Source organism: Mus musculus, chromosome 8, assembly GCF_000001635.26.
Source record: "Mus musculus strain C57BL/6J chromosome 8, GRCm38.p6 C57BL/6J".
Classification (NCBI taxonomy): domain Eukaryota; kingdom Metazoa; phylum Chordata; class Mammalia; order Rodentia; family Muridae; genus Mus; species Mus musculus.
The window spans coordinates 111,246,877-111,260,138 of record NC_000074.6 but is presented as its reverse complement, the minus strand read 5'-3'; the positions used below and the strand labels follow the sequence as shown (position 1 = coordinate 111,260,138).

Below are 13,262 nucleotides of genomic sequence, written 5' to 3'. Positions count from 1 at the left end.
CCATGTGGTTGATGGGATTTGAACTCAGGACTGTCAGTCAGTGCTCTTACCAGAGCCATCTTGCCAGTCCCTAAGTCCTGGTTCTTAAAGAAGATGTCCAAGCAAAGGCCCTCGTGTTGTGTTTAATATTGACTATAACTTTTGGGACTTCAAGTTACAGGCCAGGTAGTTTCCTTGATTTTGTTACTTTTTTCTTCTTCTTCTCGAAACAGTCTTAGGTTGGCTTCAACCTTCCTGCTTTCACCTCCTGAAAGCTAGGATCACAGGCATATGCCGGGTTATGAGATGAAGGGTATCAAATCCATGTCTTTGTACACTCTACCAACTGACCCCTACACCCCCAGCCTCTCCCTGTTTTTATTCTAAAAGTTCACAGTTTTACTTTACATTTGAGCGATCATCTTGAAGGCCCATGAGCAAGGATTATAACCTATGTACGCTTAACATTCATCGAATTGTCGCCTGCTTCTCTAGGTAAGAAATACAGGTCAGACACAAAATGAGGCTCTCAGATACCGGAATACATTCGGTTTTGAAGTTCATCTACACACAACAAAGTTTTTAACCCTTCCTCCTCCACCCACCGTGAGTCACCGAACTGGCGAAATATTCCACCGGCCATCTTAGTTGTGTCAGTCCAAATTCACTTCTCTTTTTTCTCTTCCGTGTCAACAATCGAGAGATTTATACCACGGTGCCCCTACGCAGGTTTTCTCAGCAGCTCCAACAGTTCCTCCGGGAAGGCTATCCACTTTCCCGCCAGCCGGGTCCAGGGCGTGGGCCCTTCCTTCGCAGCGCAACCTCCGCTGCTTTTCACTCCGCCGCGGACTCCCGAGTCTACCGCCCGCTGGGGAGGAGCCACGCCAGCCCACGCCCGCGGCTCCGCCCCCTCATTTAAATACACGTCGCCGGCGGGTGCGTCGAGCTCGCCGCGAACCCAAGATGGCGGTGTGTGGACGTGTACGGGGGATGTTCCGCTTGTCGGCGGCGTTGCCGCTGCTGCTGCTCGCGGCAGCAGGGGCCCAGAATGGTCACGGTCAGGGCCAGGGTCCGGGGACCAACTTTGGGCCCTTCCCAGGGCAAGGTGGAGGCGGCAGCCCGGCCGGCCAACAGCCGCCTCAGCAGCCTCAGTTATCGCAGCAGCAGCAGCAGCCGCCGCCTCAGCAGCAGCAGCAGCAACAGCAGCAGTCGCTTTTCGCGGCGGGCGGGCTCCCGGCCCGGCGGGGCGGAGCGGGGCCCGGTGGGACTGGCGGAGGCTGGAAGCTGGCGGAGGAAGAGTCCTGCCGGGAGGACGTGACCCGTGTGTGCCCCAAACACACCTGGAGCAACAACCTGGCGGTGCTCGAGTGCCTGCAGGACGTGAGGGAGGTGAGGAGGTGGGACGAGCCTGGGGAGGAGGGCCGAGCCTGGTGCGGGCCGGAGGGTGTCGCCGGCCTGGAAGCCGCGGATGCCGGGCTGCAGCAGCAGCTTCCCTCTGCTCTTTTCCTTCAGGGCTGTGCTCGCGCCTCTCTCTTTCCTGCCCCTCACTCCCGGGTGCGTTCGGGCAAGCGGATCCCACCCCGATCCTTCCTCCTCCGGTCCCCTAGTTCGCTCCCTGTCGTCGCGGTGTTCTGGGATCAGGACCTCGGCTCACGGCCTCAGTAGGCGCAGGCCTAAGGAGCGTGTTTTCTGTTTGCGCTCCTGTCTTTTGTGTGATGCTCTATGCAGAGCGGTTCCTCGCCGGAAAACCAGTTTAGGATTTGTTTGCTATCCGTTTCGACCTCGCCAGTTTGTAGCAATGGATTTCAACGTGGAAAAAAAAATCGGTACATTTAAACTGCTAAAGATCGATCTGCTGTTTATTTAGCAGTAGGCGCTTGGTGAGCTAACCTGGGTTCTCTTCTGGTGTGAATGTAGTCAAAAGCCGAATTTACTGTTTCTACCACATTCTTTTTTAATTGGTAAATCTTTACTATTTACCTGGTGCTGAAACTATGCTTTTTTTTTTTTTTTTTTTTTTGTCTTCACTTCCTGTGGTCAGTTTGTAAAGGACCTCATTTTTTAGGCTGTTCCTTCATGTCCCTTGGAACCCTATAAAGTCTGAGAAAGTTGCAGGCAGCATTTGATGCTATATAATAAATATAAGGTGTTTGTGGTCTGTAGTGGGGTCTTTCTGAAGTCTTAAGATAGTTGTTTTTGAGACCGGATCTGCTTGTAGCCCAGGTTGGCCGCCTATGAGAGGCATCCTTCCGCATCTGGCTGAACCACTTCATCTAGTTTGAAATAATTTTAACAGTACCTTAGTGAGTTCTTCTAGAGCTTATATTACTTGGTGTGCTCCAGTTAAAAAACATTGACAACTTCTTTTCTATATTTGATGCTGCAGACGTGAGCATATTGGTAGAAATATTTGTTTTCAAAGGTTTAGATAAACAAGATTACTCCCAAAATCTGGCAAGTAGAAAATTGCTATTTGGCCATCTCATTTGGAATACTGTATCTTCAGGATTGTTCAAGGCCATGATGTGACCACTGGTTTATAGACATTTGCTAGTCTTGCTTTAGTGTTATGCAAAGGTAAGGCCCTTTTTTTTTATGGCACATCCTGTTAATTCTGGAACTTGAGAGGAAGAGGCTGGCAGATCTCTCTCTGAATTTGAGACTATAGCCTAGTCAAAGTAGAGAGTTCCAGACCAGCCAGGGTAACAATAGGACTTAAAAAAACCAAAGTCATAAGAGGAAAAGACATACAAAATCAAGAGCCAGAAAGTTTCCAGAGCTACCAGAAATGTGGAACCTTACGTGGGTCACATGTATAGCTTGAAGATTGGAAAGTAGATATAGCCAATAGTCTTTTTTCTTTTCTTTTCTTTTCTTTTTTCTTTCTTTTTTTTTTTTTTTTTTTTGGTTTTTCCAGACAGGGTTTCTCTGTGTAGCCCTGGCTGCTGTCCTGGAACTCACTCAGTATAGACCAGGCTGGCCTCGAACTCAGAAATCGGCCTGCCTCTGCCTCCCAAGTGCTGGGAGTGTGCCACCGCTGCCCGGCATAGCCAATAGTCATAACTGTTAAACTTTTTTGGAATTTTCTATTTGATTTTTGAGGATACTTACTAGATGTTGTTTCCTTAAGGTGAGATTGTCCCATCTGTTAGTAGATACATTGTTACTGTATTGATGTAGAAATAGGATATTATTAAGGGAAAGTGGCAAAAAAAGTCCAGTTGAAGGAGTGCCTAAAGCTATGTACATTATGAACACCTATATACCTTTCCTTAGAGGAGCACTGAATGGTCTTCTGTCATGCATGTAGTGGCCCTCTCCGTCCATAAAGAACAGACTTGTCTAATTTTGGAGTCTTAACTTAGTGGTACCATTTTTCCCCCTTAGATTAGTTTGCATAAAGAAAAGTACACGCAGCTGAAAATGTAGTCACTGGTCTACCATCGGTCTCAAAATTCCCAATTCCCAGCAAGGATATTTCAGTAAATTCATTCATTCATTCTCTCTCTTTCTCTCTTTCTTTCTTTCTTTCTTTCTTTCTTTCTTTCTTTCTTTCTTTCTTTCTTTCATGTATGTGAGTACACGGTTGTTGTCTTCAGACACACCAGAAGAGGGCATTGGATCCCCATTACAGATGGTTGTGAGCCACCATGTGGTTGCTGGGAATTGAACTAAGGACTTCCGGAAGAGCAGTCAGTGCTCTTAACCACTGAGACATCTCTCCAACCCCGTAAACTCACTTTCTTTTGTCAGGGTCATATATAAACTGATGGTTGGTAGCTATGTTTCTATTTTCTTTGTGATGTTCTAGAGTACCTAGTTCAGGGCTGGAACTGGAGAATATTGTTAGCTGCTTTAGGATGAGTGAATTGATGGATGTGCGTTTATATTCCTTGGAGGGGAGTGACGTGTAAATTGGAGACCCACTGTTGGAAGGAAGGAGCTGAATATTCAAGTTGTTTTGTCTTTGTTTTCCAAGACCAACACAGGATTTCTCTGTGTAGCCCTGGCTTTCCTGCAGTCCAGTTTGGCCTCAAACTCAAGAGATCTGCCTGCCTCTGCTTCCCAAGTGCTGGGAATAAAGGCATGCTGCTTGACCCGCCCACCCTCCCTCCTCCTCCTCTTCCTCCTCCTCCTCTTCCTCTTCTTCCTCCTTCTCTCTCCCCTCAAAAAAGAGGTCTACACAGGTCTTACTCTGTAGCCCTGGACATTTTTCTGTATCCACCAACCTGGCTTTAACTTGCTTCTGTCTCTTGAATACTGGAACTAAAGGCTTTGCTACAAGTTTAGAATTTAAGGTTCTCTCTAGTGTGGTCCAAAATTATGTAGTTCACTTACAGGATTTATTGGAGCACAGTTTTTTTTTGTTTTTTTTTAAAGGTTTATTTATTTAGTATATGTAAGTACACTGTAGCTGTCCTCAGATACTCCAGAAGAGGGCATCAGATCTCATTATGGATGGTTGTGAGCCACCATGTGGTTGCTGGGATTTGAACCTGGGACCTTCTGAAGAGCAGTCGGCGCTTTTAACCACTGAGCCATCTCAACAGCCCTGGAGCACAGTTTTACCTTTAAGTAATATCAGTTGGTATTTAACTCAGTTCATCTAATGTGTCATCTGCCAACAAACTCCACATCTGAGGCTATGCCTTAGTAAAACTCATGTCAGCTATCGATTAATTCATCACAGCTTTACTGAATGAAGGTAGTTTGACCATTATGTAGAGCATTCTTTTGGACCCCTCTGATGAGACATACTTTTTTGAGACAGGGTTTCTTTGTGTACCTTTGGCTGTCCTGGAACTCAGTCTGTAGACTAGGCTGGTCTGGAACTTGAACTCCATAAAGATCTATCTACTTCTGCCTCTCAAGTGCTAGGTAGGATTAAAGGCACATGCCAGGGCTGGAGAGATGGCTCAGTGGTTTAAGAGCACTGGCTGTTCTTTCAGGGGACCTGAGTTCAGTTACCAACATCCACATGGCAGCTCACAACTGTCTGTAACTTCTAATCCAGGGAATTTGGCATAATGCAAGCAAAACACTGATGTACATTAAAAAAAAAATACACTACCACTACCCAGCCTGAGTCAGACTTTTTAAAGGACCCAATGTAGGCTACAGGCCCACTCTGTTTTTTGTTTGTTTGATTAGTGTGTATAGGTGTTTTGCCTTCATGTATGTCTGCTTCAAAGGTGTCCAGTATCACAGTATCCACACAGCATCCAGTCCCCTGAAACTGGAATTTCAGATGGTTGTGAACCACCACGTGGACCCTGGGACTCAAACTAAAGTCATCTATAAGAGCAGCAAGTGTGCAGAGCCATCCCTCGATCCCCTTACCCACTTCTTTGTTTTTTGTTTTTTTCTTTTCTGAGTCAGGATTTCTCTATGTAGCACCAGTTGTCCTAGAACTAGCTTAGTAGACCAGGCTGGCCTCAGGATCTGTCCTAAACCCACTCTGAAGTAGTAGATGGTAGAGTATTAACTGCAGAGGAGGGTCAGATACTTGTTTGTGTGTATGTGTGTCACTCCCCTGCTATTTTTCTAGGGTAGTGTTGGGAGACTGATATATTTTAAAGCATACACCAGATGTCATTTTATTTACGAGTACTTCAGTGTGTGTCTGAGATACTTAAAAATATTTCTTAGTACTTTCTATGAATATACTAATAGCCACTACCTAAACCTTTGTACAGAGAAAATACTTTGTATTTATTTAAGGTGGACTGTTTTATACAAGAATCAGGAAAAAAAAATCTCAGCATTACAAACTTCTTTTTTTTCTTTTTTGAGACAGGATCTAATTGTGTAATTCTGGCTGGCCTGTAACTCACTTTATAGATCAGGTTAGCTTCAAACTCAGAGGTCTGCCTGCTTCTGCCTCCCAAATAGTGGGATCAAAGGCATGTACCACACCCCTGGCTATTTAACTGACTGACTTCCTTTCTTTCTTTCTTTCTTTCTTTCTTTCTTTCTTTCTTTCTTTCTTTCTTTCTTTCTTTCTTTCTTTCTTTCTTTCTTTCTTTTAAAGATGTATTATATTTAAGTACGCTGTAGCTGTCTTCAGACACACCAGAAGAGGGTGTCAGATTTCGTTACAGATGGCTGTGAGCCACCATGTGGTTGCTGGGGTTTGAACTCAGGACCTTAGGAGAGCAGTCAGTGCTCTTAACCACTGAGCCATCTCTCCAGCCCCTAAACCAACTTTCAAAGTTAGTAGGTGAGCATTTTTGATAACTCTGTTAACAGTGCTGGGGATTGAGCCCGGGGCCAGGCAAGCACACACAACTGTGCTGTATTTCTGATCCTCATTTTACCTTTCTTTGGAATTTTGAGACAGGGTCTCAATAAATTCCCAGACCCAGCTGTTTCTCCCCTCCCCTCCCCTCCCCTCCTCTCCTCTCCCCTCCTCTCCCCTCCCCTACTTTTCTTTCCTTTCCTTTCCTTTCCTTTCCTTTCCTTTTCCTTTTCCTTTTCCTTTTCCTTTTCCTTTTCCTTTTCCTTTGTTTTCCTTTCCTTTTTTTCTTTTCTCTTTTCTTTTCTTTTCTTTTCTTTCCTTTCCTTTCTTTCCTTTTCCTTTTCCTTTTCCTTTTCCTTTTCCTTTTCCTTTTCCTTTTCCTTTTCCTTTTCCTTTCCTTTTCCTTTCCTTTCCCTTTCCTTTCCCTTTCCTTTCCTTTCCTTTCCCTTCCCTTCCCTTTCCCTTCCCTTTCCTTTTTCCTTTCCTTTTTCCTTTCCTTTTTCCTTTCCTTTTTCCTTTCCTTTTTCCTTTCCTTTCTCCTTTCCTTTCTCCTTTCCTTTCTCCTTTCCTTTCTCCTTTCCTTTCTCCTTTCCTTTCTCCTTTCCTTTCTCCTTTCCTTTCTCCTTTCCTTTCTCCTTTCCTTTCCTTTCCTTCCCTCCCCTCCCCTCCCCTCCCCTCCCCTTTTTCCTTCCCTTTTTCCTTCCCTTTTTCCTTCCCTTTTTCCTTCCCTCTTTCCTTCCCTCTTTCCTTCCCTCTTTCCTTCCCTCTTTCCTTCCCTCTCTCCTTCCCTCTCTCCTTTCCTTTCCTCTCCTTTCCTTTCCTCTCCTTTCCTTTCCTTGACGGGCTTTCTCTGTGCACTTGTGGTTTTCCTAGAATTTACTCTGTAGACCACCAGCCTGGAATTTAGAGATCCACCTGCCTCTCCCTCCTGAGTGCTGGATTAAAGGTGTGCGCCACCACCTCCCAGCTGCTACTCTGTTCTTAATCATTAACTGGACTTTACCTGAGAGAATAGACACACTCTTTGTTATATATACTCGTGATAGTCCTGTGAGCTGAGTACTGTTGTTTTACTTTCTTAATGAGGAATAGGCTCCAACAGGTAGTGTTTTCTTATGTCTGGTGAGGCTGATGTTTAACAAGTCCTCTGACTTAGAGAGGGAATCGTTTACTCTTCAAGTTACTGTTTGCAGTTAGGGAGATTACTATGTGGCTGTTGAAGATGCTGTGTGTGTATAAATAGATAAAAAGTAGGAAGGGACAGCTAGTACCAGAAGCTCCTTTCTTCAGTATCAAAACAATTAAATAGTAGCAGCTTCTGTGAGCTGAAATAGTGCTGATTGTTTGTCCAGGCAGACAAACCAGCAATATCAGGTAATGCTAATCTAATTACTGGTCTGGGTATCTCATGAACAGAATTTCTATGTAATGCAGTGGATCTAAAATCCCACCTCACATGAACCAGAATTTTTATTACTGAAATAGAATTGGTTATATTTTCCTGTTATTTGAATTAGCTCCCTGAACCACACAAAAAGTGAATTGGGCCATAATAGTATGACCATTAACTTTGTGTGCCTGCCTGCCTGCCTCTATATTTATCTATCTGTCTATCCATCTATCCATTCATCCACCCACCTACCTACCTACCCACCCACCTACCTACCTGTTGTGTTTGATGCATGTGTATATATACCTGCAACATTGGATGTCTTTTCCTAACACTCTCCCATCTTTGTAAAAATGTTTTATTTTAGACTTACTTATTTTTATTTTGTGTAGATGAGTGTTTTGCCTGCATTTATGAATGTGTATTGTGTAGATGCCTGCTGTCCAGAGAGGTCAGAAGAGGGAATCAGTCCCCTAGAACTAGAGATGTGGATAGTTGCGAGCCACCATATAATTGCTGAAACCTGAACTAAACAAGAGCTCTTAGCCTCTGAGGCATCTCTCTCTCTAGCCTATTATTTATTTATTTAATCTTAAGTTTTTTAAAGACCTAGTAGTCAGAGCTTTAATTTTTTTCTTTTTCTTTCTTTTCTTCGTATTTGTTTTATTTGTATGAGTACATTGCCACTGTCTTCAGACACACCATAAGAGGGCATCAGATCTCATTACAGATGGTTGTGAGTCACCGTGTGGTTGCTACGAATTGAACTCAGGACCTCTGGAAGAGCAGTCGGTGCTCTTACTCGCTGAGCCATCTGTCCAGCCCTCCTATTATTCATTTTTAAATAATTTATTTTTCCTTTAATCCCAGAATTCAGGAGGCAGAGGGAGGGAGACCTTTGTGAGTTCAAGGCCAACTGTTCTACATATTGAGCTCCATGCCAACCAAGCTTGGCTCAAATCTTCCCAACCCCCTAAAAATATTTATTTATTTATTTTGTGTGTGTGTGTTTTTGAGACAGTGTCTCTCTGTGTAGCCCTAGCTGTCCTGGAAACGCACTCTGCAGTCTCAAACTCAGAGATCTGCCTGCTTCTGCCACCCAAGTGCTGGGATTGAAGGCATGAGCCACCACTGTCTGTCCAAAAACAATATTTAATTATGTATGTGTCTGTATTTAGATATTTGCACATGAGTGTTTGCCTGAGAAGGCCAGAGAACTCCCCTGAAGCTGGAGTTAGAGACAGTTTTGAGTCATCAAAAAAGTGAGTGATGGGAACTAGATTGGGGTCCTCTGGAAGAGCAGTAAGTGCTCTTATCCAGAGAGCCCTATCTTCAGCATTCCACTGTTCTTTATTTTGCTTTGTTTTATTGAGACAGGGTCTTTTATAAACTTGTCTACCCTAGAATTTTCTTTCCTTCTTTTCTCCTTCTTTTCTTTCACTTTTCCTTTCTTTCCTTTTTTTCCCGTTGTTGTTGTTGTTGTTATTGTTTTGAGACAGGATTCCTTTGAGTAGTCTTGGCTGTCCTAGAACTAGTTCTAAACCAGACTGCCCTCTTACTTACAGAGAGATCTTCCTAAGTGCTGGAACTAAGGGCATGTACCACAACGCCCAGTGAATTGCAGATAGCTAGGACTATACACAGAGAGACCCTGTCTTGAAAACAACAACAATAAATGAAAAAGAAATGATTTTATGTGCATTGATGCTTTGCACATAAAATTGGAACTGGAGGTACAGATGGCTGTGAGCTGCCATGTGGGGGCTGGGAATTGAACCCGGGTTCTCGGAAGTGCAGCCAGTGCTCTCAACCACTGAGCCATCTGACTCCAGCCCCCTAGAACTTGCTATGTAGACTAAGCTGGGCTAGGACTCAGAGATGCACCTGGCTTTGCTGAGATTAGAGGTGTTCATTACCACCCCCATCCTGCTCCACCTCCCTTTTTGAGACAGGTTTTTTTTTACTGAACCTGGAGCTCACTGATTGGCTAGACTGGCTAGCCAGTATACAGCGATACTGGGAATACAAATTCAGGTCCTTAAGTTTATGTCCTCCTCCCAGTCCTGTTTGTTTTGTTTTGTTTTGTTTTGTTTTGTTTTGTTTTGTTTGAGTTGGGATCTCAATAGTCAGGCTGTCCTAGAACTCACAGTGTAGTTACAGTGACCAGAAACTCCTGACAACCTGCCCTTTGCCTCACAACTGCTTTGATTACAGGTAGGAGCAAACACGCCAGGCTTGCTATTAGCTGCTTTTAAGACCGTGGGCAAAACATTTACCACCCTGAGGCTTAATTTTTAATTAGTTTCTTCATGTGTTAAGTGAGTGAGATTAGAAGGGGGCCTTGGATCCCCTAGAACTGGAGCTACAGTTGCCTGTCAGTAGCAGTGTAGGTGCTGGGAACTACTCAGGTTTTCTGCAAAAGCAGCAAGCACTCTTAACCCTATAGCCCTAGGAAACGTGTGTGTGTGTGTGTGTGTGTGTGTGTGTGTGTGTGTGTTTCTATGTGTGTTTCTAGGGCTTCCCCTAGGTAAGTTCTTTATGACTGATCCCCAACTCTGAAGATTTTTCTGTCTAAGTTGTCTACCTTTCATATTCTGGGTAGGCATATACTGTATGGATTCTAGGATTTACATATATAATTGTCTCATGATTTCTTGCTCATTCAGAGGGAAAGAGTGGTAGGAATAGCATAAACAGCGGTTAATCTAAGCCTTGTTTTACTTTAGGGTGTAGTAGTTTTGTTAGCGATCATATGGAATTTCTTCTCATGCTAACCCAGTGGTTGGAAGCAATTTAAACACCTAATCAAATCATTATTGAGCTCCCATTATGTACTTCATTGTGGAAAAACATTAGTACTCTGAGATACTACCATTGTTCACAGCTTGATAAATGAGATTGTGAACAAGAAACAGTTCTAGCAGAGTGTTAATAACTTGATGTCTTATAGATACTAAATTCTTTTAGGGCAGTGAAATGAACACAAATCAAGGGTAAAAATTTGGGTCGTACCCAGCCCTGCTATTCCTAGTTTAAAAATCATATTATTTGGGGCTGGAGAGATGGCTCAGCAGTTAAGAGCACTGACTGCTCTTCCAGAGGTCCTAAGTTCAAATCCCAGCAACCACATGGTGGCTCACAACCTTCTATAATGGGATGTGATGCACTCTTCTGGTGTGTCTGAAGAGAGCAATGGTGTACTCATATACATAAATTAAATAAATCTTTTAAAAAATCATATTAGCCCAGTAAGGTGGCACATGCCTTTAATCCCTGTACCCTGGAGGCAGAGACAGGTGGATCTCTGAGTTTAAGGCCAATCTGATCTACATAGCAAGTTCTAGGACAGCTAGGATTGTTTTTTTTTTTTTTTAACTTTAGATTTATTTATTTATTATATGTAAGTACACTGTAGCTGTCTTCAGACACACCAGAAGAGGGAGTCAGATCTCATTACGGATGGTTGTGAGCCACCATGTGGTTGCTGGGATTTGAACTCAGGACCTTTGGAAGAGCAGTCGGGTGCTCTTACCTGCTGAGCCATCTCACCAGCCCGATTGTTTTTTTTTTCTTAAAGATTTATTTTGCCGGGCGTGGTGGCGCAAGCCTTTAATCCCAGCACTCGGGAGGCAGAGGCAGGTGGATTTCTGAGTTCGAGGTCAGCCTGGTGTACAAAGTGAGTTTCAGGACAGTCAGGGCTATTCAGAGAAACCCTGTCAAAAACAACCCAAAGATTTATTTTATTTATTATATGTAAATACACTGTAGCTGTCTTCAGGCACACCAGAAGAGGGCGTCAGATCTCGTTATGGGTGGTTGTGAGCCACCACGTGGTTGCTGGGATTTGAAGTCGGGACCTTCAGAAGAGCAGTCAGTGCTCTTAACTGCTGAGCCATCTCTCCAGCCCCAGCTAGGACTCAACACACACACACACAAACACTCTCCACTCCCCCCCCATTAGTTGTCTAATATGGGTTCAATCTCTAGTACTGAAAAAAGTAATATATTTTTAAGTAATGGCTGTGTATTTAGCTCTACTTTCAGCCAAGACATACATGAATTTAAGAGTTTAAGTGCTATTCATATTATGCTAAATAGGTGTACTATATTAAAGTATACAGCACCATTGTACTATCAGAAATTGTGTACATACACAGCAGCTCAGGGCTGTTCTTCCTCAGCCTCCTGCACTCCTTTGTGCTAGGTCTACTAACTGGTTTTCTAAATAAAGATCAGAAATGGAATGTTTTTAAATGGTCTTTTTTATATGCTCAAGATAATCTTAAAAACTTTAAGTCTTCTTGCCTTAGCCTCCTAAGTGCTGGCATGGTTTTTTTTATCCCAACTTGAGATAAAGATACTCCTCTATATAACTGAGAGTTACCTGTAAAATAGCATTGACATTTCCAGCAAATGCTCAAGAAGGCTCTCGATGGGAGTGCTTCATAGTATACAGTTGTTAATAATTCATTGTTCTGCAGAAGGAAGTAATACACTTGAATAGTTCAAAAGAGGAAATGCTACAGCTGCATTTTCTGTTTTGTTCAACAAATATAGTCAGCAATATTATCACGATTATGTTTCTTAAAAAGAAGCTATTAAAATGGCTGGTGGGTAATTAATTTTTCATCTGTCAGCAAATATTTACTGAATCCTGTGTACAGGACACTGTTCAGTGTTGGTAATATAGATATTGATAATAGCTCTTGTTTCTCTTTAGTTTTTTCAAGGCAGGGTTTCTATGTAACTCTGGCTGTCCTGGAACTCCCTCTGTAGACCAGGCTAGCCTCGAACTCAGAGATCCATTTGCCTCTCTCCCCAGTTTTGGGATTAAAGGTGTATGCCACCACTGCCTGGCTACTCTTGTTTTTTATAAGCGCTGTTTTAAGAGAGACAAAATACTTTCTAGGTAGTATTTAATCCAATGAAAAGTGTTTTTTTTTTTTAAAAACTTTGGGGGTGGGGAGATTTTTAGTTTTTTTGAGACAGGGTTCCTCCTCATAGCTCTGTCCTGGAACTTGCTCTGTAGACCATGGTGGCCTTGAACTCACACTGCCTCCAGAGTGCTGGTATTAAAAGTGTGTATCACCACCATCTGGATAGTGGGGCTGATTTTGAGACAGAATCTTATTCTGTTACCTAGACTGGCCTTATTCTTCCTCAGCCTGCTGGGTTCATTTGTGCTGGGATTAGAAGTAGGGTCTGTGCCTAGCTTTTTTTTTTTTTTTTTTTTTTTTTTTTAAAGAGGGTCCCTAGTTCCCTAGAACTCTCTTGCCTCCACCCACAATCTTTATTTATTTACTTTTTAAAAAATATTTTTATTTATTTATTATTATAAATAAGTACACTGTAGCTGTCTTCAGAGGGTGTCAGATCTCATTATGGTTGGTTGTGAGCCATCATGTGGTTTGCTGGGATTTGAACTTATGACCTTCGGAAGAACAGTTTGTGCTCTTACCCACTGAGCCATCTCACCAGCCCCACAATCTTTATTTTAAATGAGGTAAACAGAATCAGTAACTAGCCTCAAGTGAATCTGTAAATTGTAAGATAGCTTACTTTTATCTATGCCTATAGCACTTATAGAGCAGGACTGTCCTATTTGCTGTGGTAATCACCAGTCAGCTGTAGCTGTTAACAGTTGAGCTGTATCTA

At 43.1% G+C, this 13,262-nt stretch overlaps 1 protein-coding gene across 2 annotated transcripts in view; it reads left to right on the top strand.

Moving 5' to 3' along the window:
* The first annotated feature begins 928 nt into the window (after positions 1-928).
* The window catches only part of Glg1 (golgi apparatus protein 1), a 105,927-nt gene continuing 93,593 nt past the window's right edge, over positions 929-13,262 (top strand). For both annotated transcript variants that reach the window (NM_001368315.1, NM_009149.3), the window contains exon 1: positions 929-1,368. In NM_001368315.1, coding sequence (NP_001355244.1) covers positions 943-1,368 — 426 coding nt within the window. In that variant the 5' untranslated portion in view covers positions 929-942. The remainder of the gene's footprint in view (positions 1,369-13,262) is intronic.